General features: G+C 41.0%; 1 protein-coding gene across 2 annotated transcripts in view; it reads right to left on the minus strand.

Moving 5' to 3' along the window:
• The window catches only part of LOC115588346 (SH3 domain-binding protein 4), a 92,975-nt gene that overhangs the window by 18,663 nt on the left and 46,790 nt on the right, over positions 1-27,522 (minus strand). For both annotated transcript variants that reach the window (XM_030428918.1, XM_030428919.1), the window contains one exon: positions 24,587-26,949. In XM_030428918.1, coding sequence (XP_030284778.1) covers positions 24,587-26,949 — 2,363 coding nt within the window. The remainder of the gene's footprint in view (positions 1-24,586; positions 26,950-27,522) is intronic.

Here is a 27,522-nt window from a genome sequence, read left to right on the forward strand (position 1 = left end):
CACAGTGCAATGATATCCAATAAATAGTACATGACATTTTATTTATCACGATATTAAAACAAGATTAGGTTAAAATGTAGTAAATGGCTGGACTCGTTCTTGGGTAGAGTTGACCCTATGAATTTCTGGATATTAAATGCTTGCGTGCAAATGATTTTTACTTGTCTATATTTTGAAATTTAAGATTAGTGCCCTGATTACCTGATTACTATTATTATTATTATTATTTATACTCAGGGTGTAGTTTAGTTAGTAAAAGACAATTGAACAAAGAAAAAGTTAGCTAATTCAACGTTAAAGAAATTCCCCTTAAAATACAGTGACTTGGTAATTAGGCCTTGGTAGTGGTCTGCACTCTACTCTCTTCTAGCCTTTTATTTGGTCCCTGCCAATATGAATGTCCGTTTCGCTACTCAATTATGTTTCATTATGTTCACCAGCAAGTCTGCCACAAATCACAGTAACAGTGTGTCTATTTGTGCAGATATGAGCATCCATGGCTAATGTGAAACCGATCACAGTTAACATAAAGTCTTACTTCACTTTTAAAATAAATTGACAAGGGAAATGTAGTAACCCTAATCAAGGCAGGTTACACAACATGTTTGGCTAAACATTTTAGACTTCAGGGTATCAATCAATTAACCCTTTTTTAAATAGCTGCCATTCAACATTCACTGTAATCTTTTTCATGGTAGAGTGGATCACTGTCAAAATGTCCGATTATTAGGCAAGGCAAGGCAAGGCAAGGCAAGTTTATTTGTATAGCACAATTCAGACACAAGGCAACTCAAAGTGCTTTACAGGCACACACAAATTACATTAAAAGACAAACATTTCATTTAAAAGACATTAAAAATTGCATTAAAAAAATAAAAAATAAAGATAAAATAAATAAATAAAAAAAATAAAAATAGCATTTTAAGACGAGTAAAAACATTAAGAGACAAACATCAAAACAAGTAGGCTAAAATAGAGAAGCTTTAAAAGAAACAAGACTGTAGAGTCAGAGTAATAATGCAGTTCAAAGACTTGAATTGCTTCAGTTAAAAGCAGTGGCAAAAAGAAATGTTTTAAGTCTTGATTTAAAAGAGGTGAGTGTTGGAGCAGACCTGCAATTTTCAGGGCGGTTGTTCCAAATATGTGGCGCATAGTAACTGAAAGCTGCTTCTCCATGTTTACTTCTGACTGTGGGGACTGAAAGCAGACCGGTACCTGACGATCTCAGAGGTCTGGATGGTTCATAGCGCGGCAGCAGATCAGAAATGTATTTTGGCCCGAAACCATTCAATGCTTTATAAATCAACAACAGGACTTTGAAATCTATTCTTTGATAGACAGGAAGCCAGTGTAAAGATCTAAGAACTGGAGTGATGTGATCTACTTTTTTGGTTCTTGTTAGGACTCAAGCAGCAGCGTTCTAAATCAGCTGCAACTGTCTGATGGAGTTTTGAGGGAGTCCTGTAAGGACACCATTACAGTAGTTGAGTCTGCTGAAGATAAATGCGTGAACAAGTTTCTCCAAATCCTGCCGAGACATAAGCCCTCTTATCCTGGATATATTCTTAAGGTGATAGTAGGCTGACTTTGTAACTGTCTTAATATGGCTGCTGAAATTCATGTCTGAGTCCATAGTCACACCAAGGTTTCTGACTTGGTCTGTAGTTTTCAACATTACAGACTGAAGCTGAGCAGAGACTTTAAGTCGTTCTTCCTTGGATCCAAAAACAATTATTTCAGTCTTATCTTTGTTTAACTGAAGAAAATTCTGACACATCCAATCATTGATTTGTTCAATGCATCTACTCAGGGTATGTATGGGATTATAGTCCCCTGGTGATATGGTTATGTAAATGTGTGTGTCATCTGCATAACTATGGTAGCAAATTTCGTTGTTTTCCATTATTTGAGCTAGAGGGAGCATGTAAATGTTGAATAGTAGAGGCCCCAGAATGGAGCCCTGGGGTACTCCACTTGTCATTTTCATCCGTTCAGATGTGTAGTCACCAATAGACACAAAGTAATCTCTCTCATTTAGATAAGATTTAAACCACTTTAGTGTTGTACCAGAGAGTCCAACCCAGTTTTCCAGTCGGTCCAGTAGTATATTATGGTCGACTGTGTCCAACGCAGTGCTGAGATCCAGTAATACTAAGACTGAGATTTTTCCGCTGTCTGTGTTTGAATGTCGTTGAAGACCTTAACAAGAGCCGTCTCAGTGCTGTGATGTGGTCGAAATCCTGATTGGAAAACATCAAAACAGCCATTTATTATTAAGTAATTGTTCAGCTGTTGAAAGACAGCTTTTTCAATTATTTTACTTAAAATTGGGAGGTTTGAAATGGGCCTATAGTTATTCATTACTGATGTGTCTAGGGTTCTCTTCTTCAGGAGTGGTTTAATGACTGCTGTCTTAATGGCTTGGGGGAAGACACCTGAGAGAAGAGACATGTTTACAATCTGTAGCAGGTCTGGAATCATGCAGTCTGAAACTTTTTTGAAGAACCCTGCTGGTAAAATATCCAGGCTGCAGGAGGAAGACTTCAAATGCTGTATAATGTCTTGAAGGTTTTTGTCATTAATTGGATCAAATTGTGTCAGGGTATTAGAGTTGGGTTAGGTGGACAAAACGACAACACACCTCCAGTGGCACTGACCGCTTGTCTAATGTTCCGAATTTTGGCAGTGAAGAATGATGCAAATTCATTACAGGCCCTGGTAGACAGATGTTCAGCTGCTACTGGCACAGGAGGGTTTGTTAGCCTGTCGACAGTAGCAAACAAGGCACGAGCATTATTTTTGTTCTTGGTGATAATGTCTGAGAAGAAGGACTGCCTTGACTTCTTTAATTCTGAATTAAAAATGTAAAGTTTCTCTTTATAAATGTCAAAATGAACCTGGAGATTTGTTTTTCGCCACCTGCGCTCAGCTTTTCAACATTCCCTTTTTTCAATCTTGGCAAGCGTGGCGTTTCTCCAAGGAGATTTTTTCTTACCAGAGACCACCTTCACTTTAGTGGGTGCAATGGCATTCATGACATTAGTAATTTTGGATTTGAAATGAAGTACAAGGTCATTGACAGAGAACCTAGAGAGGGGTGGTGTGGAAGAGAAAGCATCAATGAATATGTCACCAGTGTTTTCAGTGATGTATCGCTTTGAGACAACCTGAGTTTGAACATTTGTGTGCACTGATATATCACTCTCAAAGAAAACACAGTAATGGTCAGAGAGAGCGACATCAGATACCAGAACCTTAGAAATGTTCAGACCCTTTGAGATAACTAAGTCCAGGATGTGGCCGCTGTTGTGTGTGGGCTGTGTCACATGCTGAGTGAGTCCAAAGTTATCAAGGACACAGCACAGTTCTTTAGTCCATCTGTCCTCAGGCTTGTCGACATGGATGTTAAAGTCACCAACAATTATCACACAATCAAAGTCAGTGCAGATAAGAGACAGTAACTCAACAAGGTCATCAAAGAAATATGTGCAGTATTTAGGTGGCCTGTAGATGTTTAGAAATATAGCTCGAGAAGATGAGTTTACCTGAAGAGCAACATATTCAAAAGAAGTAAAACTTCCATAAAACATCTGCTTGCATTTGAGTAACTCATTAAACAGAATACTAACACCTCCTCCTTTTTTATGCATTCTAGTTTCACTTATGAAAGAGAAATTTGGAGGACTTGATTCAATGTGAACAGCTGCACTGTTATCCTGGTCTAACCAATTTCAGTTAAAAACATAAAAGTAAGATTGTGTTTGATGATAAAGTCATGTATTAAAAAAGATTTTCCTGCCAGAGATCTGATGTTTAATAGAGCAACAGTTACAGTATCAAAACCAACTGTGCAATTTTTTGCGACAGTTAGTGGCTGACGAGGAATGGGAGCTAAACTGAATGGATTGGCACATTTAGTCCCGCATTTCCTGTTTCTCAACAAATTCACAATTTTTCTATTACCTGTAAGCACAGGAATGGAGGAGGCTGCCTGAACTCCAAGGGGCCCTGGCTTTTCTCGGGGGAAAACAGTAGTGACATCAACTTCGTAGCCCGGACCCGGCGAATATCAGTAAGCGTCAATTGTACTGTCAGCATGGACAGGATGTGCTTCGCTGTTTTCAGATTGTAGAGGCCAAAGATTATTCAGAGGGGGCGGAGGGGCACGATGACGTTTTGGCGATGGTGGTTTCAAAACGCTTGAAACCACCATCGCCAATGGTTTCAATTAGATGACTGGTATGTCAGCAAGATTGCTACATGCAAGTAATGTGGTTCCATGGAACTTGCATGTAGCATTGGTCTCGACCAAGAACAGACCACATTAACTTAACATTAGATAGGGCATTCTTTGGCATTTTCATTAATTTTTCATGGAATAATGCATGGATCTTAATGAATTTAGGTGCATTTAGGTGGCTGGTATCTATATGCAAGTAAAATTTGACACATATTCTGTAGAGATGCACCGATCAGGATTTTTGGGGCCGATCACCGATCACCGAAAGCAGTATCTGCCGATCCCGATATTGCCGATCACCGATCACAGCGTCAAATCCATAAATTCTTCTATATTGTTGTCTTGTGTAACTTTCATATATTCAATTAATGATTCTTCTTACACAACATTGACATTGTATTATTAAGTATAAAAATTAGGAGATGAGAAAGTATCATGAATTGACCCCCGTTTTATTGCAGGCTGAGGCAATGTGCAATATTTCACATTTTAGAGACTCTCTTAGAGACAACTTGGACTCAGCTTACATAGAGTAACTGTAGCTTACTAGTGGGAATGCATGCAGTCAGGGTGGGAATTTCGTCATTTTAGGGGCAAGTCCATTTGGCCTGCGCTTCTTTTTTTTCAGGGGCACCAAGGCCAAATGACAGAGCACAAAGGCCACTGAGTAAAATGTGTTGATTTACCTTTCAGACTGATACCATAACATCCTAATTTATAATAAGTATACCGTATATATAATAATAATACATAATAATTATGTATTAAAACATTTTTTAATACCAAAATCAAGTTAAAGTTGCATTAGAAAGTAGTTTTTGTTAAGTAGGGTTAGGGTGAGGTGAGTTTTGTGACACCACACTGAATGTTAGTGTTATTGAATATTTCTCCCAATAGAAATTCCCCAAAATTATGGCAAAGCACATTTTTTCCAAACAAAAAAATGTAGAATAACCAGCAGGAGACTACTGATGTGTGGAGTGATTTTGGCGACACTACACTCTGAATAATAGTGAAGCTATTGAATTTTTTGTAGTTTCTCTTTTCAGTGCTGCACTTTGTAGACGGTCCCTGCGCCCTCGTCTCACAGACGGCTGACCATACAGACCAGAGTTACTGTCCAGACGCTCGTTTTGATGAAAATATGGTTGTAGCTCGTTGTCTTCCTCACTACGGTAGGAAAGTTCCGTCGTTTGTGTTTTAACAAGGTTTCACTTATACGTTATTGATCCGGGAAGTTCGAATCTGTGAATATATTTCCTACTTTACCGAACTAAATCCTACCACATAAGTCAGTTACGTATCATGTCAAAACCGGCTGCGCTCGCTCGCTGTGCTGTGAGTTTCGTTCTTCTGTTTTGAGACGCTGCTGCTGTTTGAGAGGCTTTCACGAGATCATCGTGATGATGAGACTCCACCTGCGCGAACCGTGGATTCACTGAAGTTACTGTGAGTGATTACTGTGCACTCGGGTGGCTGTAATTAAAGGCAAGCCCGCTACGCTGACCGGGCCAGGGGCACAGAGGCCGCTGTGGCCGTACGATGAGTTTTTTTTTCACGCTGCATCAAGGCCAAAGTGCGGGGCCATGGCCGCCGTGAAATTCCAACCCTGCATGCAGTCAATGCACTGTCTCTATATTGAAACGTCATCTGATCGGCCTGATCTGATCTATTTTGAGAACTCCGATCAAAACCGATAGGGGCATTATCAGCCGATTGCGATCGGTTGCCGATCGATCGCTGCATCTCTAATATTCTGATAAAAATCGGGATCTAGCTGATTTTAATCATTTTCACAGAAGGTTGTCTTTTTCCAGCTGCTACAGGGCAACAAAATGAGATAGAGACCTTTAAGTACCACCAATGTGTAGGAGGAAATGGGAATTCATAAAGTTACCAACAGTGTTTACGTTTGATTGAACTGAAGGGGCCTGACTCACATTGCTTTGTATTTCTTCTTTATAGTTTCCTTTGTTGTATAAAATACAATACAAATCATAAATACATTTGGATACATTTTAATTGTATGTATTCACTTTGTGAATGTTTAGTTTAAAAGACTTAAAACAATAAAAGTCAAAGAAATGCTAATAAAAAAATGTAATTAATTTTGTTATCTGAACAGACTGTTTTTGTAATAGGATATTGTAATCAAAACTTGGAATCCATGCGAACCAGAACCAAGGAGCAGATTCAGAATCAGAATCAAATGAAGTGTGTATGCACCCGCAACAGTGAACACAATGATAGCTGACAGTGAATGGTTATATGGCCAGAGGAAGTCTGGATCAAGGAGGATAATAGGAAGGACACGGAAGTGGTATGGAGTGCAGGCGCCTGCATGTCCACAACCTGAGCATCTGTTTAGTTTCTAAACAATTGGACAGGAAACATCTGCAGGCCTGAGATTCAAAAGATACTACCTTGAACAATAGAACCTCTTCACAAAAAAGAATCACATCAGACCGTTACAAACTGATTCACATGTGATAGCAGCTTTATTAAGATATGAATATTATCCATGAAAATCCGGAATCAATAAATCAATGAATAATTTCAGACAATGTATCAAAGAGTCTGTTTCTACTGTAAATTCTTGTCTCATCTGAGGTCACAAAATGCTAAATAATACACTAAAAACCCTTTCCACTGCTCACCTCAAAGGTTGCACCAGCATTGGAAACATTATATTCTGCTGCATAATCAATCAAAAACAAAAATAAAAAATTCAATACTTTTACATCATCAGCTAGGGGTGTCATGATTCTCTAAATCCTTGGTTCGGTTAGATTTTTGATTTTCAGGTCACAATTCGATTTGATTCTTGATCTTTTTTTTCTTTTTTTTTCTTTTAGCACAGATGGCTATGCCATTTAGACTAGTCTAGTCTAGGATCACTGGTTTCATGCTATGATTACTCATAATCATACCAACCAAGCAAGGACACACCTGATTTGGACCAGGTGTGTTCTTGCTTGGTTGGAATAAGAACCTGCAGCCACATGGCCCTTTACTGCATCAGTTTGACACCACTGGTCTACGTGGTGTCATGAGTGATATAATGTCCATTATTCGTTTTCAGTGTACCACACTAAGGCCTTATTGTCAAATTTTAAATGTATTAACACTATAAAAGTAACAATAACTTGTTTCATTAGTCAATTAGAAACTAACTGTTGTGGGACTCATGTGAGTACGTCGAACAAGATTACTATTAGTTAGTGGCTCACAGTCCTTTGATTTTTTGTCGCTGTTTGAGTAAAGGGCCTAAGTTCTTCTAGGGGAGTAAATGACTGCATTACAGATGTCAGTGTCAAAGTATTTCATAAGCGTGGGCCGTGTGTCCAACCGGAGCACTCCACATTACGGTAATGACAATGGTGACCTGCCACCTCAAAAGTCCGTTCACAGAAATGACTAAAATGAACGCCACACTACAGTCAGTACTAACAGACGTTTCTACTATCAAGGAGATAACAACCAAGCTGAAAACAACGGTGGCAGCCATGCAGGAGAGACACGGGGAGGTTGAAACACGTGTCGTCCGTCTGGAAGAGACATAGGAGCGGCTAGACGCGACTGAAGGCAAGAGAAGTAAACAGATAGAAGCAATGTAGGACCGTGTCAATCCATCGCAAACGCTAACAAACAAAATAATAAGGGTATCACGATTTTCGATTTTAAATTGAAATCGACCGAAATTAAGTCACAATCTTGAACTTCGAATTAAAAAAACATTTAAACATTGCTTCTCCTTCCTCTCCCATTCATTCACTGTCTGCACGTATGCACGCTCCCTCACTCTCGCTCGCCCACTCACACCTTACGCACCTCACGCACACACACCTCACACACCGCCCTATTCCTGAAAGGCTCTACGCCACTCGTTCAACAATGGCAACTGCATATATGCAGGAGACCCATCGGCGGAACTCGAACCCCCTCCCCTTTCATTGAAGTCGCCGATATGAAATCATTTTGCATTTCCAGTGTTGCTTTGTTGTCCAGTTTGTAAGCTCTGCTATGTGCGTGTACCATATTCTTCCACTGGCAGCACGACTAACATGGCAGGACATCTCCGCAGGCACCACAAAATCATAGATTTATCTGTGAAACCAACACCTGCAAAACAAACTACTCTTACGTCTTCATTTGGAATTAAACTTCCAAGTAACTCAACTTGTGCAGATAGAATTACAAGCGCCTTAGGAGTATTCATAGCCATAGACATGCAACCTTATTCGGTGGTGGAAAACTAGGGTTTTAGGCATTTAATTAGCGTGCTAGAACCATGCTATGAAATTGGACAGACAAAATGCAACCATCCCTGTGACAACTGATAATGAAAAAGAACATTGTCAATGCCTCACATGCAGGTGGATTGTCCCGACACATTGGACGTTTTGCCCACACTGTGAATCTGGCCTCCCAGAAGGGGTTGGGAGTAAACCAGATTTCCCGTCCGAGTCAGGAGGGTGGTCACTTTTTCCACAGAAACACCACTGCAGCAGCCGTCTTAAAGTCAAAACAAGACATGCTTCAACATCCTCCTCTCAAGCTGGTTCAAGATGTCATTACAAGGTGGAACTCCAGCCATGACATGATCACATGCTATTTAGAGCAACAAGCTGCTGTTTATTCTGCCCTTGCAGAAAAAGACCTCATCACCCTCTCTGATCTGTTCTGGAAGATGTATGTCAAGTACTGAAGCCCCTGAAAACAGTCATTACCTTGATGAGTTCTGAACAGCAGCCTACTGTGTCTATGGTCATGCCCCTACAACACACCATTCTGACATCTATGAAACACAGTGACACAGATTCAAAGATAATCAAGGATGTTAAATCTGCTATAAAGGAAAACTTTGAAGAGAGGTATTCAGATCCAAGACTTCAACAGTTCCTGAATGAGAGCACTGCCTTGGATCCTAGGTTTAAGACCTTACCCAACCTGGCTGACATATCTTGGAAAGTGATCTTCAATTGTCTGGAGGAGAAAATCTTTCAAGAGCATCCCACACAGGTATGTGATGCGTTTTGGCTAATGTGATGACATAACCATGTTATTCTGTAAAGTAGGCCTAGTTATTTTTTGTATTTACATAATTTCACACATGTAATATTTCATGAATAGGCCTAATCACAATACCCTTTCTGCTTGTTGTTGTCACACTTAAATATCACTTCTGCCTGTTCATTACCTTAAACAATTGTGTTTTTTGTGTGACTATTTCGGACTCATGCCTCAGGAGAAGGGTCCAGCCAAAACCCTGCAGAGGATCCAGAAACTGTAGCAACCAGCGGAGCCACCCCACAGCAAAGAGAACAGCACTCAGTGAAATGTTTGGTGATTTTTTCAGCACAGCCTCCGCTGCCTCATCATCAGCAACCAAACCATGGCCTGATGTTGTAAAAGACGAGATTCAGCTGTACAAAATGGTTAAAGTAATTTCTGTGGATTCAAATCCACTGAAATGGTGGAAAGGTAATGAGCACCAGTACCCAAATGTGTCCAAGCTTGCCAAATGTTATCTTGCTGTACAAGCAACAAGTGTGGCAAGTGAGAGAGTGTTCTCAACAGCAGGGGACATCGTGACAGCTCAAAGAGCAGCCCTCTTTCCAGAGAATGTGGACATTCTCATTTTCTTAAAGAAGAACATGAAAATATAAAAATCACAGTTGTCTTGTCTGGCCATAGGAATGTGAATAGAACTGCTCTTTAAGGTGTCAAAATATACTCTTTCCATATCCCTTTTTAAGGAGAACTTGAAACTGCAAAATTGTTACAGTTGTCTTGTTCTATTATAATTTTTTTTAATGTTTTTGACAACTCAAAGGGCAGCTCTAAACAACATATCCTTTTTTAGGTGGAACATGAAAGAATGAAAAAATACATACATTTATATTTTGTTTGTTTTGTTGTGAACTTGAATGTCATCTTCCGTAAAGAAGACTGCTGTTACAAAAGAGAAACTTTATGGCAGCTTATTTTGTTTAATTTTCCAGTTGACTGAAGATATAAGTTATTGTTCCATTATGTTGTTAATAAATCTTTTAAATTTGACAATGTAGTGTGATATATTGCTAACAAAGGTCAGATATTATATTGCATAAAAGTCTAGTCTAAAAATGGCATAGCAACCTGTGCTTTAAAAAAAGATAAATGTAACCCTAGATGTGACCCTAGAATGTGACCCTAGAATCGAAAATGTAATCGAATCGAGGATATGGAGAATCGTGACACCCTTACAAAATAATGTGAGATTTATTGGCCTGAGAGAGACTTTTGGCACCAATGGGACACTGTTAAACTGTGTTCAGAAGATTCTGACTGAGGGGCCCAGAGTTTGCTTCGATCCTGAGTTTGAGATTGAAAGAGCCCACCGGGTGCTCGTACCAATGCCGACCCCAGACCGACAGTCAGCAAGAGACAAGGTGATTAACGCGGCAAGAAAAAAGCATGGAGTAGAGTGGGAAGGATGTCGAGTTTCTGTGTTCCCTGAAATGAAGTGCTGGCAGAGAGGAGGAAGGATTTCACTGCTGTGAAGCGCAAACTTCAGGAATTCAACATGAAGTATACATTGGCCTATCCCTCCAAACTGAGGTTTAACTGGAAGGGCAAAAATGTGAGTTTCGACAAAGCAATAGATGCAGAAAAATTCATCAGAGACAATGATCATGAGAATGGTGCAGATTGAATGTGAAAAAAAAGGACAAAAACTGACACTTATTTGTATTTGAATAAGCCATGGGAATGCTGTGCGAAACATTGGGGGGAGATGGGCGTGATCGAGTTGCCATAGATTCAGATTCAGATTCAGATTCAGAATACTTTATTGATCCCCGGGGGGAAATTGTTTTTGTTCCAATGCTCCATGTAAAGAAGAAATAGAAATACAGCATGAATGGAAACAAGCAATAAGATGAAGATGTAAATAAAAAAAAATATTGAAGTAGACATTAAATAAAATAAAATATCAAAGTAGACAATAAAATACAAATAAATAATAAAATAGTAGCCTATAGTATACAACCTGAAATATATACAATATACAATGAAGTGGTTGTAACATTATAAGTTAAATGAGAATGAATAGTTATCTTGTTTGTTTTGTTTTATAAATAGCCAAGTGAGTCTGATCATCAGAGGGAGGAGTTGTACAGTTTGATGGCCACAGATAAGAATGACTTCCTGTAGCGCTCAGTGGTGCATTTAGGAGCAATCAGTCTATGGCTGAAGGTGCTCCTCTGTTCGACCAGAGCGTTGTGGAGAGGGTGAGAGACATGCTGAAGTATCGCCCGAACCTTCGACAGCATCCTCCTGTCTGATACTGCTGCCAAAGAGTCCAGCTCCACCCCCACAACGTCACTGGCCTTTCTGATCAGTTTATTGAGTCTGTTAGCATCGGCTACTCTCAGTCTGCTGCCCCAGCACACCACAGCAAACAGAATAGCACTGGCCACCACTGACTCATAAAACATCCTCAGAGAGGAACGGTAGCCTGTGTAAAGCAAATTCAGCCATTTTCTTCTAAACACATTAAAGAGGTCATATATGGATTTCCTTAAAACATATAAAATGACCATTTAGAATTTAATGGGCGGGTCAGAAATCATGGCCGCGTTACGTAACTCCAGTAGAGGAGCTACTGTGGAGAGTTCAAAATCACTACCATCACCCGTCTCTGCAGTGTCCACTTTACCCCCGATAGTTACAGCAACTATCACCAGGTAAAGTCTGGATATCTGAAGAGTCCGTTGACGCTGGTCAGTGGGGCCAAACCGACTCTCTCCGTCCCCGGCTTGCATCCTCCTGTCCCGCCGACAGCGGATGCCACCATCATGGCCACCGGCCTCTCTGTCGCGCCGACAGCGGGTGCTCTCATCTCTGTTACTGGCATTATGTGCCCGCCTGGGACCCTCTCGGTCCTGCTGACAGCAGGTGCCACCATCACGGCCACCGGCATTATGTAGCCTCCCTGCGACCCTCTCAATCGCGCCGATAGCGGGCGCCAAATGCATTTTGCTGAAGGTGCAAATCCTGAGAGTGATTTTACATTGTGCATCCTGTCATGCCCAAGTAATGTTAGCAAATGTTATTGCATGTAATCATGACATGGTTTGGCCTCATTCCCTGAGCGGAGTCCATCTGACAGCACAATGATAATCCACAGGTTATATTTTATGTGCGCCAATATAGCTATGACAAGGAATTATATGTAGACTGGGGTTTTACGTTTGTGTGTAATGTACAACATGGACCGAGAGACACCTGTAATGAGCGCCCTGAGTGCGTTTTTTTTTCCCGGACGTTAGTTGCTTTTATACAGAGAGAGACGGGAGCAGCTAGCTCAGACACAGCCAATATGTGAGTTATCATTTTCTGTGTGCATGCAGCAGACACGATTCAGTTATTTCATAAATAAAGCTACTCCACAGCTGGTATTATCCCTAACAACTGATAAAAATTGGGCAGACGGAGTAATTGGGGAGCTTGTGGTAATAAAGTAACTATCAGAAAAGTAACTGTATGAAAGAGGTATGGAAAGTAAGTACACAGAGGAGGCTCCCCTCCCGTGTGGGCGTGGTTCCAGCGCCTCTAACTGACACGCCCCCAGCGTTTCACAGCAGAGAGAAGTGCTTTTTTTCCCATGATTTTGAGACCTAATTTTATAGACTTAGCAATTTTTTTAATCTTTCAAATTTGGCTCAGTGGTCAATGACACATGTTTCTGTGGTGTGACAAACTCATAATACAAATTTATTGCTGCTTTACATGGACTTTAAGGTCTGATATAACAGCAGAAGAGGGACAGCAGGCTGGACTTTGGTTGGGTTACATCTGTTTTTTCTTTATGAGTTCGGCATGTCGGAAATGTTCTTTTTCCACACTTTATTTGTGTTAATGTTTTGGTAGGGTGCATGGCATTAACAAATCATAACTCAGGAAGGGGCAGACATCATAGGCAGATATATTTTAGTGTATAACAGACATTGGTACAACAACATATGCAAGTAAATATGATAGGGAAGTGATATTGAATATGTGGGAATATTAATGGAAGTGGAGATCCAGTTAAAAGATGTAAGATATTGGCATATTTGAAAATCAGCAGATATAATCTTCATACAAGAAACCCACCTTAGTGAGGGAGAGGAGGCCAGATTTTAAACAGGATGGATAGGACATATTTTTCACAGTTCACTGTTGAGTTCACGTAATGGTCTAATGATTTTGGTTTAAAGGAATATGCAGTTTGTGTTGTTGAAAGAGGTTAAAAGTGCAGAAGGGCGGATGGCAGGGGTGATTCTAGGGTCAGAGCTTTAGGGGTGCTGAGCACCCAATGAGCCCCACTGCCACCACCCACTCTGTTTTTCTCACAAAAACAAAAAACATGTCTATTGAAAAATAAAGCTCTGCTCTGAATCTGTAACCTACCAACACTAGAAAAATTTGAAAAATAACCCTTTAAATGGTGACTACTGGTGAGATAAAAAAAAAAAAAAAAAACATTTTCAGAATTTCAGAATCAGAATCTAAGACATGAGACAAAATAGTGTAGAAGTTGACATAGCTGCTTGAAAATATGTTAATCTCTTGAGCATTAGAGAATTTTATCATTATTTTTATTATTTTATATTTTTTATGGAAACAGAATCTGTTCCAGAAGTCAGTGGGCCATATGACATTGAAGATATAGAGAAAAAAAAAATAATTTCTGCAAATTAATATTCATATAAAATAGAGGAAGCACAAAAGTACAATACAAAGGGCTGTGTCTCATTACTCCAGTTTACTAAAACAATCTGCTGCACATGACATGGAAGATATGGAAAAAACTGCAACTATTTTGTATAAATATATTTATGCTAAGTAATTTAATGATGGTCCCTAAATCAGTCTCCAGTGATTCAGCGCGAGGCTCTGGAGGTGAGCTAACCGTCCTCCTGCTGCTCACACTGGGTGAACCTCAGTAAAGTCGCGGCTGGACACGAGTGAATATCCGCCGAATATCCAACCTAAAACTAACTTCACCTCGGTTTGATGAGTCGCCTGTTGCAGCCTTTGAATAGGATGACGAGGATTTCAGTCACTCAACAGTAATGACAATAATAATCGATTTCAAGACAACTTGGGGTGTAGTGCTTTCACTGTGTGCAATTTAAATTCGCCATTCGCCCGCGATATTAAACCTACAAAAATGATGTCTTTTTAAATGTAATTTCTTTTTGCGGCAGCGCTGAAAATCCAGCAGCAGAATGCAAACAGGGGAAACACTGACACATCAACCTCCCGCAACGATTGCAGGCTCTTTGATGGAGCTCTGCTTTGAATGAGTTAGTTGATTCACAACACTACATCTAAACGGATTCTCTCTCTGTGTGTGTCGCTGGATGGCGGTCGGGTTGCGGAGTGGTGCAGGTACAGAGGAGAAGTAGCGCGTGAGAAGAGGATGATACCATTTACTAAGCGGGGGTGTTTCCATTTTCGTATCGTCGCTGTCGGGCGGAATCCTCTTATCTCCAAAACCACTATTTTTCAGGAAATTAAAAAAACAGCATATTTTTTTAGTTATTAAACATTATATTGTTAAAGTTGGTATTCTAACTTATATTGCTATCATATACTGTTATGTACTAACATTAACACAACATTTCCCCCAAATCATGTTTAATCGGAGATACAAGGTTTATGATTTTGGAGCAGGGAGATAAGAGGTTACGCTGTCATTGATAAGAATGGTACGGACACAAACGTCGCTACTGCCAGCGGTGTTCATCACAGTCTGCCGTCACGTTGAGCCTTTTGACAAGAGACAAGGATTTAAGAGCTAATCAAAGCTAATGATTGTAGTTACATACATCTTCGTAAACTCTATTTTAAACGTTTAAGAGCTATGAGTGATGCAATACCACAATAAAATAACGAGGCGGAAATTAATAGGCGGAAATTAATCTTCACGCAAACAAAAGTCAGCGGTCGTGTTGAGCCTTTTGACAAGAGAAAAGGCTTTAATAGTTAACCAAAGCTAACGACTGTGGTTACATACATCTCCCTAAACTCTATTTTAAAGGTTTAAGAGCTATGAGTGATGCAATACAAAAAACGATGAGCTTATTAATTAATCTGCACGCAAACTTACCTCCGTGGCTCACGGGCTTCCTTCTGCACCCAAGCATTACAGCTATCAATTTTTAACAAATCAGGCCTACTCAAATGTATCTTACCTAACTATTTTCACTCGTTATTGTCTAAAAAACAGACAGTTAACCAAAGTAGACAGTAGACGGCCCTTTTATTTTACATGTACAGTGCCAAGAGAGGCGTAGTCTAGAAGTCAGGAGCCAGTAAAACAATAATAAAAACAATAATTTAATGGTGATACCCAAAACATTAAAACATTAAAACTTCAATGCACATGTATAATAAGCCTAGTAATAATACACCTACTAACAGTAACAGCAGTATATATTTAAAATACATCAATAACTGATATCATAGTTTTATACACATACAATCATAGTTGGGCCTGCTTTACTAAGCCCATTACTGAGTGCATTGTGTTTGTGAGTAGGGTGAGCACTTGTCTGTGTGTCTGTGTGCATGTATCTGTGAGGCTCTGTGTGTGTTGATGACTTTATTCCAGGTGTTTCTCTCAGTCTTTTCCTTGGAGGGGCGTCTTCCTCAGCATCTGAGCACGAACTCTCTGCATCAGAGTCCTCTTCATTTTCACCAACTTTAAAATACACATACAAACGTGCATGAATGAGATACGTCATTTGTGTAATTAATAAAGAAACTATTCTAAATTAAAATACAGACACTTTTAGGAAAAGTCATATAACAGCCTATTGCAATTTTTCATTCGGCAAAGTTGCACATATAAATTTGAAAACGGTCAAAATGACCGTCTTGGCCTTTCTAGTGTTTTGCCCCACGAAAATCACGTGAGCTATCTCACCAAACATGACGACAAAACTAATACACAGTGGCTAACTAAGTCAACGGCAGGCAGTGTTTGTGCTTAGATTCATCCTCCTCGTCAGAAACAAAACCATGGAAGAATTTAATCAACAAGTTAGCTACCGTCCGAAGCTAGACCTAGCATAAAGAAAAATATAGCATCCTCAGAAAGGATACATTACACCTTACCATTACTTCAAGCTCGAGATAAAACTGTTTGGCATATAAGTGATACACATACTTGAATCATGAATAACCAGTGTTTTGAGAACATTTACCTTAAAGGACGTGTTGCTTGACGAGGATTTCCTGATCGTTGTGACTTTCCAAGACATAATAATGCCGAGCAGCTTCCGCAGGGTGGTAGAACAGTAGAAGAAGAGGTGGGTGGAGTTACGAGGCTTGTCCGACAGTTAAAGTGTCCAATGGAGTTAAGAGATTTGCTCTCATGCTTTTTTCAACACTTTAGATTGGTTAATAATTTATAAAAATAACAGACTGACAAGAAGAATGACCAATAGTATCGATTTGTGAAAAAAAATTAAATTGGCCAAATTTGGACATAGGAGGTTTCCGCCTGACAGCGACGATATGATAAAAGAAGATGTTCCCCCACCCTCAACTGGGAAAATATTAGCCAGACAAGTAAAACATAAGGACTTTCGAATACCATTCCAGCCATTAACCCTCGACTAACGTGCCAGTGCGTCCAAATCACGTGACCAATTTAAAATGACGTAGCAGCGAGACGTAGCCTCAGTGAGTCTCGGTTCCGACTTGTGTGTTGGTGTGGCCTTCAAACTATATACCAGTTTTAAAGGGATAGTTCGGGTTTTTTGAAGTGGGGTCATATAAAGTACATATCTATAGTCGATCTGTTTCCTACCGTAATCATCGATCAGCGCAGCCTCAGTTTGGAGAAGTAGAGAGCCGTTCCAGCCAGATGCTCAGCTTTGTACTGCAGTGAACGGGGTCCAGCGAAAAAGCGAAATTAACCACCTAAAACAAGGCTCATCTAAAAAAAATCTATAACTGTTCAAGTGTACGTTGTATAGGGAAAATTCACACCGCTTTACATCGCCGTCAGACCGGCCTTTCTTTTGGCACTACATTTTCTCAACCGTAGAACCTCCGTATCCCTACGCATTAGCGCAACTGGGCAACAGGTGATCTGCGAGCGGCTAAATACAGCGCGAGGCCCAGCTGCTGGACGAGAGGTTTACTTTCGATAAAAACGAAACTTTACTCTCCATATCCCTCCGCATTAGCGTAACTGCGTAGGGATACGGACGTTCTACGGTTGAGAAAATGTGGTGCCAAAAGAAAGGGTGGTCTGACAGCGATGTGAAGCGGTGTGAATTTTCCCTATACAAGGTACACTTATGATATAGATGTTTTAAGGTGAGCCTTGTTTTAGGTGGTTAATTTCGCTTTTTCTCTGGACCCGTTCACTGCAGTACAAAGCTGAGCGTCTGGGCTGGAGCGGCTCTCTACTTCTCCAAACTAAGGCTGCGCTGATCGGTGATTACGGTAGGAAACAGATCGACTATAGATATGTACTTTATATGACCCCACTTCAAAAAACCCTAACTATTTGATGTAAATGAGCCAGATTGGTCAAAAAACATGGCCGCCACGGACCAATGTATCTTCGCAATGGGCGGGGCTTAGACATGATTGGTCATAATCCCCACACCCTTTGCCCTATTGTCACAAAACTTGGTGGGTAGGTTCACAACAGGACTGGAAATCTGCCTACCACAGCATGTTGAGCTCAACCTATAGGGGGCGCTAGAAATGCTACAAATGCGTAACTCAAAGACCGTTGGACGGAATTTCACCAAATTTAGTATGCATGCCCTAGGGCCAAGTATTAACTAATGTCTTGAGTGCCATGTTGATATGTGAAAGTAGGCGTGGCCTATTCGTCATTAACCTTCATTGTTTGCGTTTTATTAATTCATGGCGAGCTGGAAGGACCCAGAGACACGAAACTTGGTACGTTGAGTATAAATGACGTCCAAGTGCTGCTCCAAAAATTTCATCCCAATCCGTCAGATGGGGGCACTATAACCTAGGGTGTAAACTTCGAAAGGCTTTCCCCGCAAAGCCATTACAGCTATTGACTTGAAATTTTTCATTGACGTCCTCCTGATATTACTCTACAAAAAAGCCTCTTGCACCACAAAAGTCGCTATTACAGATTTTTTGGCAATTTGCATAATGTTAAAAATAGTCAAATGAATAGAACTTTTGAAAGATTGACTCTATCAACACCAAATTTGCTATACAGCTTTGGGGAATGAAAAGACAATTTTCTATTATAAATGAGCCAGATTGGTCAAAAACATGGCCGCCACGGACCAATGTATCTTTGCAATGGGCGGGGCTTCATTATTATTTGTTGTCTGCCGCTTGAGCCCAAATTCACGTGAGCTGGAATGGGCAAGAAACTTGAAACTTGGCCCAATGATTGGAAATGATGTGCATCAACTTTTATAAAAATATGAGCCCAGTCAGCTAGATGGTGGCGCTGTAATTAAGGCTTGAAAATGCGTTTTTGCGAAGGCCACGCCCCTCACACCGTAAGTCTGATTGACTTGAAATTTGACACACAAGTCCAGCTCGATGTGCTCTACAAAAAAGCCTCTTGGACCATGAAGCTCCGCCTACCTAGATTTTTTGCTAATTTGCATAATGTGAAAAACAGTAAAATGAATAGAACTTTTGAAAGATTGACTCTATCAACACCAAGTTTGGTATACGGCTTCGGGAAATGAAAAGACAAATTTCTACTATAAATGAGCCAGATTGGTCAAAGAACATGGCCACCAGGGACCCATGTATTTTTGCAATGGGTGTGGCTTAGAAATGATTGGCCATAACTCCCACACCCTTTGTCCCATCATCATAAAACTTGGTGGGTAGGTTCACAACAGGACTGGTAATCTGCCGACCAAAGCATGTTGAGCTCAACCTATAGGGGGCGCTATAAATGCCATTAGCATGTAGCTGAAAACCCAATTTGGAGAAATATTGGGCTAGTCATGGCTGTGTTGCACAGAGCTTTGAGGAACACGGCGGCCGATGTCATCGACTGCAGGGGATGAGGGTCAGGGTGGCCGGTTTGGGGCGAAAGGGGTTAGAACCCGTGGATTGCCGCTTGCGGCTATATTTTATATACTGTTTTAATCTATTTCACCAGATGTCACTGTCAAGCAAAACAAAAAACGCTCACCACAGGCAACATGTTATGGGAACAGGGAAAGATTCCATATGTGAAGTCAGATGATCTGCCACAAAGAGAGAAAAATACACAAAGAGAAAAATAGAAGGCTGCATCTAGTGCTTACAGTGTAAGAAAAAAGATGGCAAATGCTGTTTTAGATCTGACGCCACTATTTATGGAGGGCATTCCATCAGTCCTGGTTGATGTAGATAGAGCACAAGAGGAGCCTGAAAATGCAGGCTAAACTGGGGCAGACCCCAGACTTATAACAGGCTGATAATCAGGATTTTAATCCACCCGTGTCCTCCACACCAGATCAGACACAGAATACAGCAGAAAAATATTGCAGAAAACTGCAGAAAGAGAAGTATGAATTGAAAACGCAGGTCATACATCTAAGTAAACAACTCATTGAGATGAGAAATCAAAATTACAAATTCAGAAAGAAGGAAAAGAGGTTAATGGCAAGAAAAAAAATAAGCCCAAGTGAAAAATTCAAGGGGGTCCAAGAAACTGTCAACAAAGAGAGAGCAAGCAATTGTCAAATTTCTGTCCATAGATGAAAATAATCGTCTTCTAGCTGTGAAAAAAAGACACCATCACCAAAAAAAAAAAGAAAATGCAAAGAAGAGTTCCAACAAAGGCTCTCCTTGAGCTCCATGCACAGTATCAAACGGAGGTCAGACAGCATCTCTCCATATCCCACAGACAGTTTACCAGAAAACAGCCTTTTTATATCATCGAGCCAAAGACCAGCGATAGAGATACTTGTGCATAGAACATGAGACTATCCGGCTATTGGTCAGCAAAGTTGCCAAAAGAGGACTACTGAAGACAACCAGCATATCAGAGTTACTGAGAATCGTGTGTAGCCCTAACAACAAACCATGCATAGGTCGTGCATGTCTGGGGTGCTGTTTTGATGAAACTGAATTTCCTGACAGACTGCACTGAGATTTCTTGGGAACATTGGCAGCTTGTAAAATTAACAACTGGTGAGAAAACCTTTGCAAATGTTTTAAGACAAACCTACTATTTAACTATTTAACAAAAAGTTAGAAGCTTTGGCCATTCATCAGTTCAACTGGATCCACCAAACAGAACAGTTCCGTGACTTGAAGCAAAATCTGACTGAATCTGAAGCTGGTCTTCGCATTGATTTTTCTGAAAATTATGCCTGCAAGATGAGCACAGAAATACAATCTTATCATTTTGGAGGCAGCCAGAAAGCATTGGTGGTGCTGTAAAGAGGGATGCTAATCTCTATGTTCAACGAGGAGGTGAGCTGCAGACTCCACTGGACTTGTATAAGATTCTGCCCAAAAAATCAGGGTCAACTGAAATGTGATGAGCTGATTCCAGAAAATGTGTATGCTGTGAGAGGAACCTTGAAGATACACCAGTTTTGTCTTCACATGCAGCCCAAGGTGAAAGAGAGGTGTCATGCTTCTGCAAGCTTGCAGAAATGAAGACATGCCTCTGTTACCAGCCAGTAAAAGTCAACCTGAGAGAAACCATGTGCCACACTGAAGCTGCAACAAGCAGTCCTGAGCCACCAGAGGAACAAACCAGTCTTCAAGACTTGATTGGCAAGTTTGTGATTGTGAGCTATGATGAGCTTCCATATGTGGGCCAGGTCCTTCAGGATGTGAGAGAGGAAGTCCAGGTTAGCTCCATGTGGCAGTCGGATGACAAGAATTTGTTCATAAGCCACAAACTTCAGATGTAATCTTTTATTATAAGAAAGATGTACACGCTGTCATCTCAGAACCTGAGCCAGCAACCTCTTGCTGCTCCAAGTTGAACAGCCAAGACTGGGCAAAGTTCACCAATGCCTGGGGCTAAAAACTGCCTGTGATTAACACTATATCCCCCACTTTCACATGAACATTAAAATACCCACGTTTTTTGTGTTTTCTTTTCTCAAGACAGTGCTGCCTAAATTTGGCAGACATTGCAAGCATGACTTTGCTGCATACACCTCTCATGAAGCTGGACATAAAAACTTACAGTGCCTTGTCAATTCTTGGCTGATTACTTGGGCTTGCTGTATACTTTATGGCTGCAGACGATAGCTCTGGGTGAAAACTGTGAACATGGTTCCTAAAATGAGTTGTATTAGAGAAATGATGTTTGCTTCCAAACTTCCTAAGTGCTTTGTTTGTTTTAGCACTCACTGCCTTCCTCTGTCACATTTCCTGCTATTTATAAGTAACATTAACCTTCAATCCAAGAGTGTGAAATTGCATCGATCAACAATTGTAGTAGGCTATAATTTCGTGTAGGATGCAAACTCCCAATCTTGCTTTGCCATGCTATAGATGCAGAAACTTCCACGTACGCCATGATGCATCTTAGAATCAAGAAATGTCCACACCACTAAAAAATGCAAAGGCAACATTGATCTGCCTGTGAAGCAGTACATTTACAGAAATAATCTACAATATTGTGTGTGTATGGCATTCAAATTGGAACAGATGGCTTCAGACATTTGAACACAAAGGAAGCTTGTGTGACCACAGTACTTTTGATTTGGTTGTTTGTCTTCTATGTCCAACAACAACACTTGTAAATCAAAAGGGAGTGTATTCCATGACATAGGACACTATTCTTTTACAAGAGGAGAGGAAGATAAGACTCACTCAAATTTACTCCAAAGCCCACACACCCAATACAATTTACTTTTCTGAGGACAAAAACAGTCAGAGGGACAGCTAATGTGTTACTTAAACAAAGACTGTGTGAGTTCACATTTGCTAGATTTCTGTGTACTTTGATTGTTCCAACAGTAACCAGTAGTTGAGCTGTAAACCTGACAGAGGCAACATAAAACAGAGCTATATTCAGAAATGAATTATACTGTACTGACTCCCTCAAAAGGCATATTTTCATTCACCACCTTTTATTATGTTCTTCTCCATACTGCAGTGTCTCTGTCTATAAATGGTTCTAACTAGTGTTTACAACCTCGCACAAATTACAGTGTTTCTGCTCCATGTTACTTATGTTGCTGTATTACATCCATGACCTCTGACAAAGACTCAGTCAGATAATATGCTAACAGAGAAACACAGTCTAGGAACAGTATAAACAGAGTAGGGAAGTTTGACACCACTCTATGGAATGTTGTAGTAGTTCAAACAGGCACAGACACAAAAATAAAAGAAACAGATATAAAAATGCAAAGTTTCATGGAGCTATGGGCCATAAGCATTAGTTAGACTGGATATAATGAGGGAATTTAGCATGTTTAGGCATCTCAGGATGAAAATCACAACTCAGCCTGCCTGAGGTGACACTTATAATCTACATTGCCATGGCAGAAGATGCACAACCAAGTGCTGCAAAGAGTTGGTGGGCACATCTACCTTGACATTTGCCCTTTTTTGATGCAAGGGCTATTCTGTGTAGAGGTGCAGGATCAATCTTTAAAAAGATCCCAATCTTAATTCATACTTGAGCCTAATTCCCTGTGTATTCAGGTCACGCTGCATTTACAAGTGGACTTATATGCTTCACAACAATTCCAGTTGCTGTATCAATCACAAGCAGAACACAATATTAACTTAACACTCAGTGCATTTACATGACACTCAAGAAAACTGAATTACTGTGTTAGTCTGACTATGATGGGATTTCTAAGATGCATGTATACGCCTTAGTGTGACTAAAATCAGACTGGATTGGATTTCTCATAGTCGAATTAAAGCACCCAGATTATTCAATTGATAGTCAATAGTTACTCCTGCATGTATACGGTCCAGCGGATCGGATTGGATTTTGCGTTCTGCGCAAGCGCAAGATTTTTCCCCGGGTCCGTGAGCCGGAAGTAGACGGACGGCGGCAGCGGCGTCTTTCCTCCGAAATAACCGCAAGAAAGAGCGCCATTGTGCACCTTGTTTGTGTAATTATCATGTACACCATATACGAAATGTACAAAGATGTAGCTTCTCCTCGCTCTTCGTACGCCATCTTTCTTGAATGCCGAGGCAGCTGGTGACGTAAAGAGGTCAGCCGGAGGTGGCTCTGTTACCACTAGTTGAATTGGGTACAGCGCCACCTATCGTACCGGGGTATGACATGCTCCGGCCAATAATCCGATTTTCTCACCGGCATGTATACTCGGACAATTGCAGTTGTCTGATTGAGTAGCATAGTCGAACTATGGCTGTAATCTGACTAAACTGTGCATGTAAACGCACTGACTCACGCATACAACTCAATAATCTCTCTCATTTCTCTTCCTAATTTTATGCACTCTCCTGTCAGCCCTGGTTGCTATAGGAACCTGACATGATGTAAGCAGTGACAGAGCACTGGGATCAAACACGTGTGATGTGAGACAACAAAGCGCTGAACAGAGTGTTTACTGAACAAACAAACAAAAATTTATAACACATTTTAAATAAAAGTACAACAGTCACCAGCATCATTTAGCCTCCGGTCAATCTGCTCCCTCAAACTGACTTTTCTGTGTCTGTTATTTTTATGGCCTAAAAAAAGATGCTTTTGTCACATCCAATGAACAGTACATTTTTCTGAATTATAACTAACGTTACAATATCAGAGGCAATGCCTTACTCCTCCTTATCATCTTATTAATCGTCTTATTAGTGGCTCTCTTAATATAATCTCTTAATTACTTAGCAAGGAAGCAATCTGTTACCCGTTAATGTTATCTGTTAAACACCCTTTAGTGTACAGATTATATAACCACGTGGCATTGGCAATGCATAAACCTGTATACAGTGTATAGGCACAGCGTAAATTTTGGTAATAAGCAACATTTTGGCAGCATGTCACAAATAAGGAATACACTTGAATGGGATTATAGAGGAAGCTTTGCAGCACTATTGTACGATGCACGGCCAAAGTGCCAAAAGAAAGGACGGTCTGACCGCGATGTAAAGTGGTTTGAATTTTCTCTATACAACATACACTTGAACTGTTATAGATTTTTTTAGGTGAGCCTTGTTTTAAGTGGTTAAAATTCACTTTGCATCTGGACCCCATTCACTGGAGTACAAACCTGAGCATCTGGGTTGGAGACTTAAAATCTAAAACAGGGATAGGTAATTAGCCTTTTCAAATCAATGACTTGGAGAAAATGCCAAGTTGCTGCAACAAACGAGGGTGCCAAGGTTGTAACATACCATCAGGAGTTCTTTCTGGAAGGACTTCCGCTCTTTGCTCTCTGCATTGTTGCAATCCTCCTTCAGCTTCTCCAGCACTGATGCGACCCTCTCAGGTTCACTGTCCAGCTCTGTGCGACAGAAATGACTTAAGGACAGGTTGACATATCCCAGGGCATCCGCGAAGGCTCGCCAGTTGCCAATGTTCTCCATCAGTATCGTTCTTACAGAGGCATAGATATATGTGAGGAATTTGCAGGGCTTCAGTATCTGCTCCAGTAACAGTGAGGTGGTAAGGTCGGGCCCACTGAAGTAAATGGGCTTAACTTTGCCAACCACTAGGACATTCTTGGCATGAACAAATCCCATTTTGCCCTGATGATATCCAATGTACCATTCTTTTGTCCACAACTGGCCCTTTAGCTTGATCTTCTCTTCACTCAACAAAGCTATAAAGTCTCCTTTTTTGTACTCGAGCAAGTACTGATGTTTTGTTTGTCGGCTGACAGTTTTGATCAACTTTCCATATTTCAGGCTGTTTATTCTCCTGTCCTGAAAAACAGGGTACTTGGTGGCGACGGCGAGGGGGGACAAGACTATCTTGCCCACTTGTTTCTTCTTCAGGAAGCGTCGTTGCACTAATGTCTTTGGACCTGTTTTGGGTGGTGGTGTTGGTGTCTGGACGCAAAACTGAGCCAGTATACAATCTTGATCATCTTTGACCTGGATTCTTAAGGTGAAATCAGAAACATCTTCAGTATTACGTGAAGCAATGATGTAGACAAGTCTGCTGACTTTGCCGAGTTTAACCTGAAATCCTCGTACCGATCTGGCCTGGTCACCAGCTTTAACCTCATAGTTGGCCATGTTGGAGAAAACCCCAACACGGAGGTCTTGGGGTTTGGACAGGACAAACTGATGTTTACCCCATAGCTGTAGCACTACTGATGGTGTAGACAGCACCTGTTTGCCCACCTCACTCACCAATAATGTTTTTGGGGCACAATCATGGCCAAACATAGCCACAACTGTTTTGAAGGATGGGTGAATATGTTTGGGACCATACACTCCTAAGGTAATCTTTTTAACCACATGCTCCCAAACTGTAGTGTCTACAGATAAGGACTGGGACTGAGACACAACACACACATACATGCACGGTTCAAGGTTATCAAGGCCCACCTGGACTGTGTCCCCATACATGAATGCCTGAGGAATGGGAGTATAAGGTCCCTCTTTACAATCACTCCTAACACACAAGACTTCTGTCGTCTGCTTGTGTTCCATTTTCACCACAACAGACACTTTCATCTCCAGAGTAAGTGTAGTTTTGGTCTCCATGTTGCTGAGTTTAATCTCCACCACAGGGCTGACAGTGGTACAGCGGTCGTTGTTTAGCTCTAGTGGTGGGTCGAGCAGAGCTTTGATTGAAATCTGCTGGGTTTCCCCTGGGGCGACATGGCCCTCAGGTATGTGAATGCTGATGTTGGTGTCTGGCAGCTGGACAGCCCCCCCTGAGCTGTCCAGCCAACAGACAATATTTGTCTCTACCGGCTGTGTTTGGCCCCAGCCTGGGTTCTGACCCAGAGAGTCCAAGTCATGGCAGGACCTGGCTAACTTGCGGTGGTTCAGCCACGCTGTCCGGTAGTCCTCCCTGCTTTGGAACTGCTCTGGCACTGGAGCTCTGAAGCCTCCGAAGAAACTGGTGGAACTCAGCCTGGCGTCAGACTGAGACTGCAGGATGGACAACTCAGACAGACTGTAGGATCGTTTGCTTCTAAAAAACGGGTTGTCCCTACGAAGTGTCTGTCCCACCTCTACACTTGGACTTAGAGGGTTCAAGTTGAAAATGCCTCTGTCAAAACCATTGATGTCTGCAGTGCTGCTGTAGGAGTTGGGCAGTGATGGAGTGAGAGTATCCAACAGAAGAAGGTCAACGGATTTCTCATTTCTGTTTTGATCAAGTGAGCTCTGAGGACCCCCGTTTAGGAAAGGGTTTGTAGAGGTATGGGTAGCTGCAAAAGGATTTTGATTTTGGAAGGTGGTTGGTTTCAAAATCACCCCTGCCCACTCTCCTCGAAAGTCCATTTCTTTGGCTACCTCCTCGTTACAGTCTCCCACAGAGTCAATCATCCCGCTGTCGCTGAAAGAAGAGTCTCTATAGTTGATGGGCTGCACATAAGCTGCAGGGATGTAACCCATCTCTGTGTTGTTGTGGGCATACCACCACTCTCCTCCTGACGAGTCCAGAACATAGAGGCGGTCCCCTTTAGAGAACTTCAGAGTGGTGAAACTGGATGGGCAGTAGTCCTTAATGGCAACAACTTCCCTTGCAGCACCAAAGGAAGCAATCGCATCCAGTCGTAAGGCACTGGGAGAAGGCACTGGAAAAAATGATAAAACAATGTCAGATGAATGTGGATGATATGGCCAAAACATTAAATTGAGTTTTCATAAGTAGCAGTTTATGAAATTATAGCATCTTTCACATTATTTTCTGATGGCATGAAATGGTTGTCAGGGTTATTGAAAGAACCAAACAAATATCAACATATTAACATATTAACAATTTCACAATATTAACAGTAACTACTTTGGAGCTTTGGGGGAGTTTTAGTAAGGAGGCATATGGACAATGAAGATGCGGAGTGTCAGAACCACGGAATAGAACAGCAAACTGGTTAGAATTAAGGATTTATATTTACTCAAATGCCACTCGTATTGATTAACAGGGCCACTGCTCCACCAGAAGCATGTCTCAGTGCACATTAGGGAAAAGATTCCATAGATGATATAACATTATCTTGGTTCTGAAGACAAGGCAGTTCAAATTGCCTTACATTGGCATGGGATAAAACAATCCTCTGTCACTTCAATCATTGGTATGCGGTCCAATCAATCCAGGCTGCCCAGACGCTTTAGCTATGTAGAGCATAGCTATAATATGTTGCAGAACA

This window comes from Sparus aurata, chromosome 9 (genome assembly GCF_900880675.1).
Source record: "Sparus aurata chromosome 9, fSpaAur1.1, whole genome shotgun sequence".
Classification (NCBI taxonomy): Eukaryota; Metazoa; Chordata; class Actinopteri; order Spariformes; family Sparidae; genus Sparus; species Sparus aurata.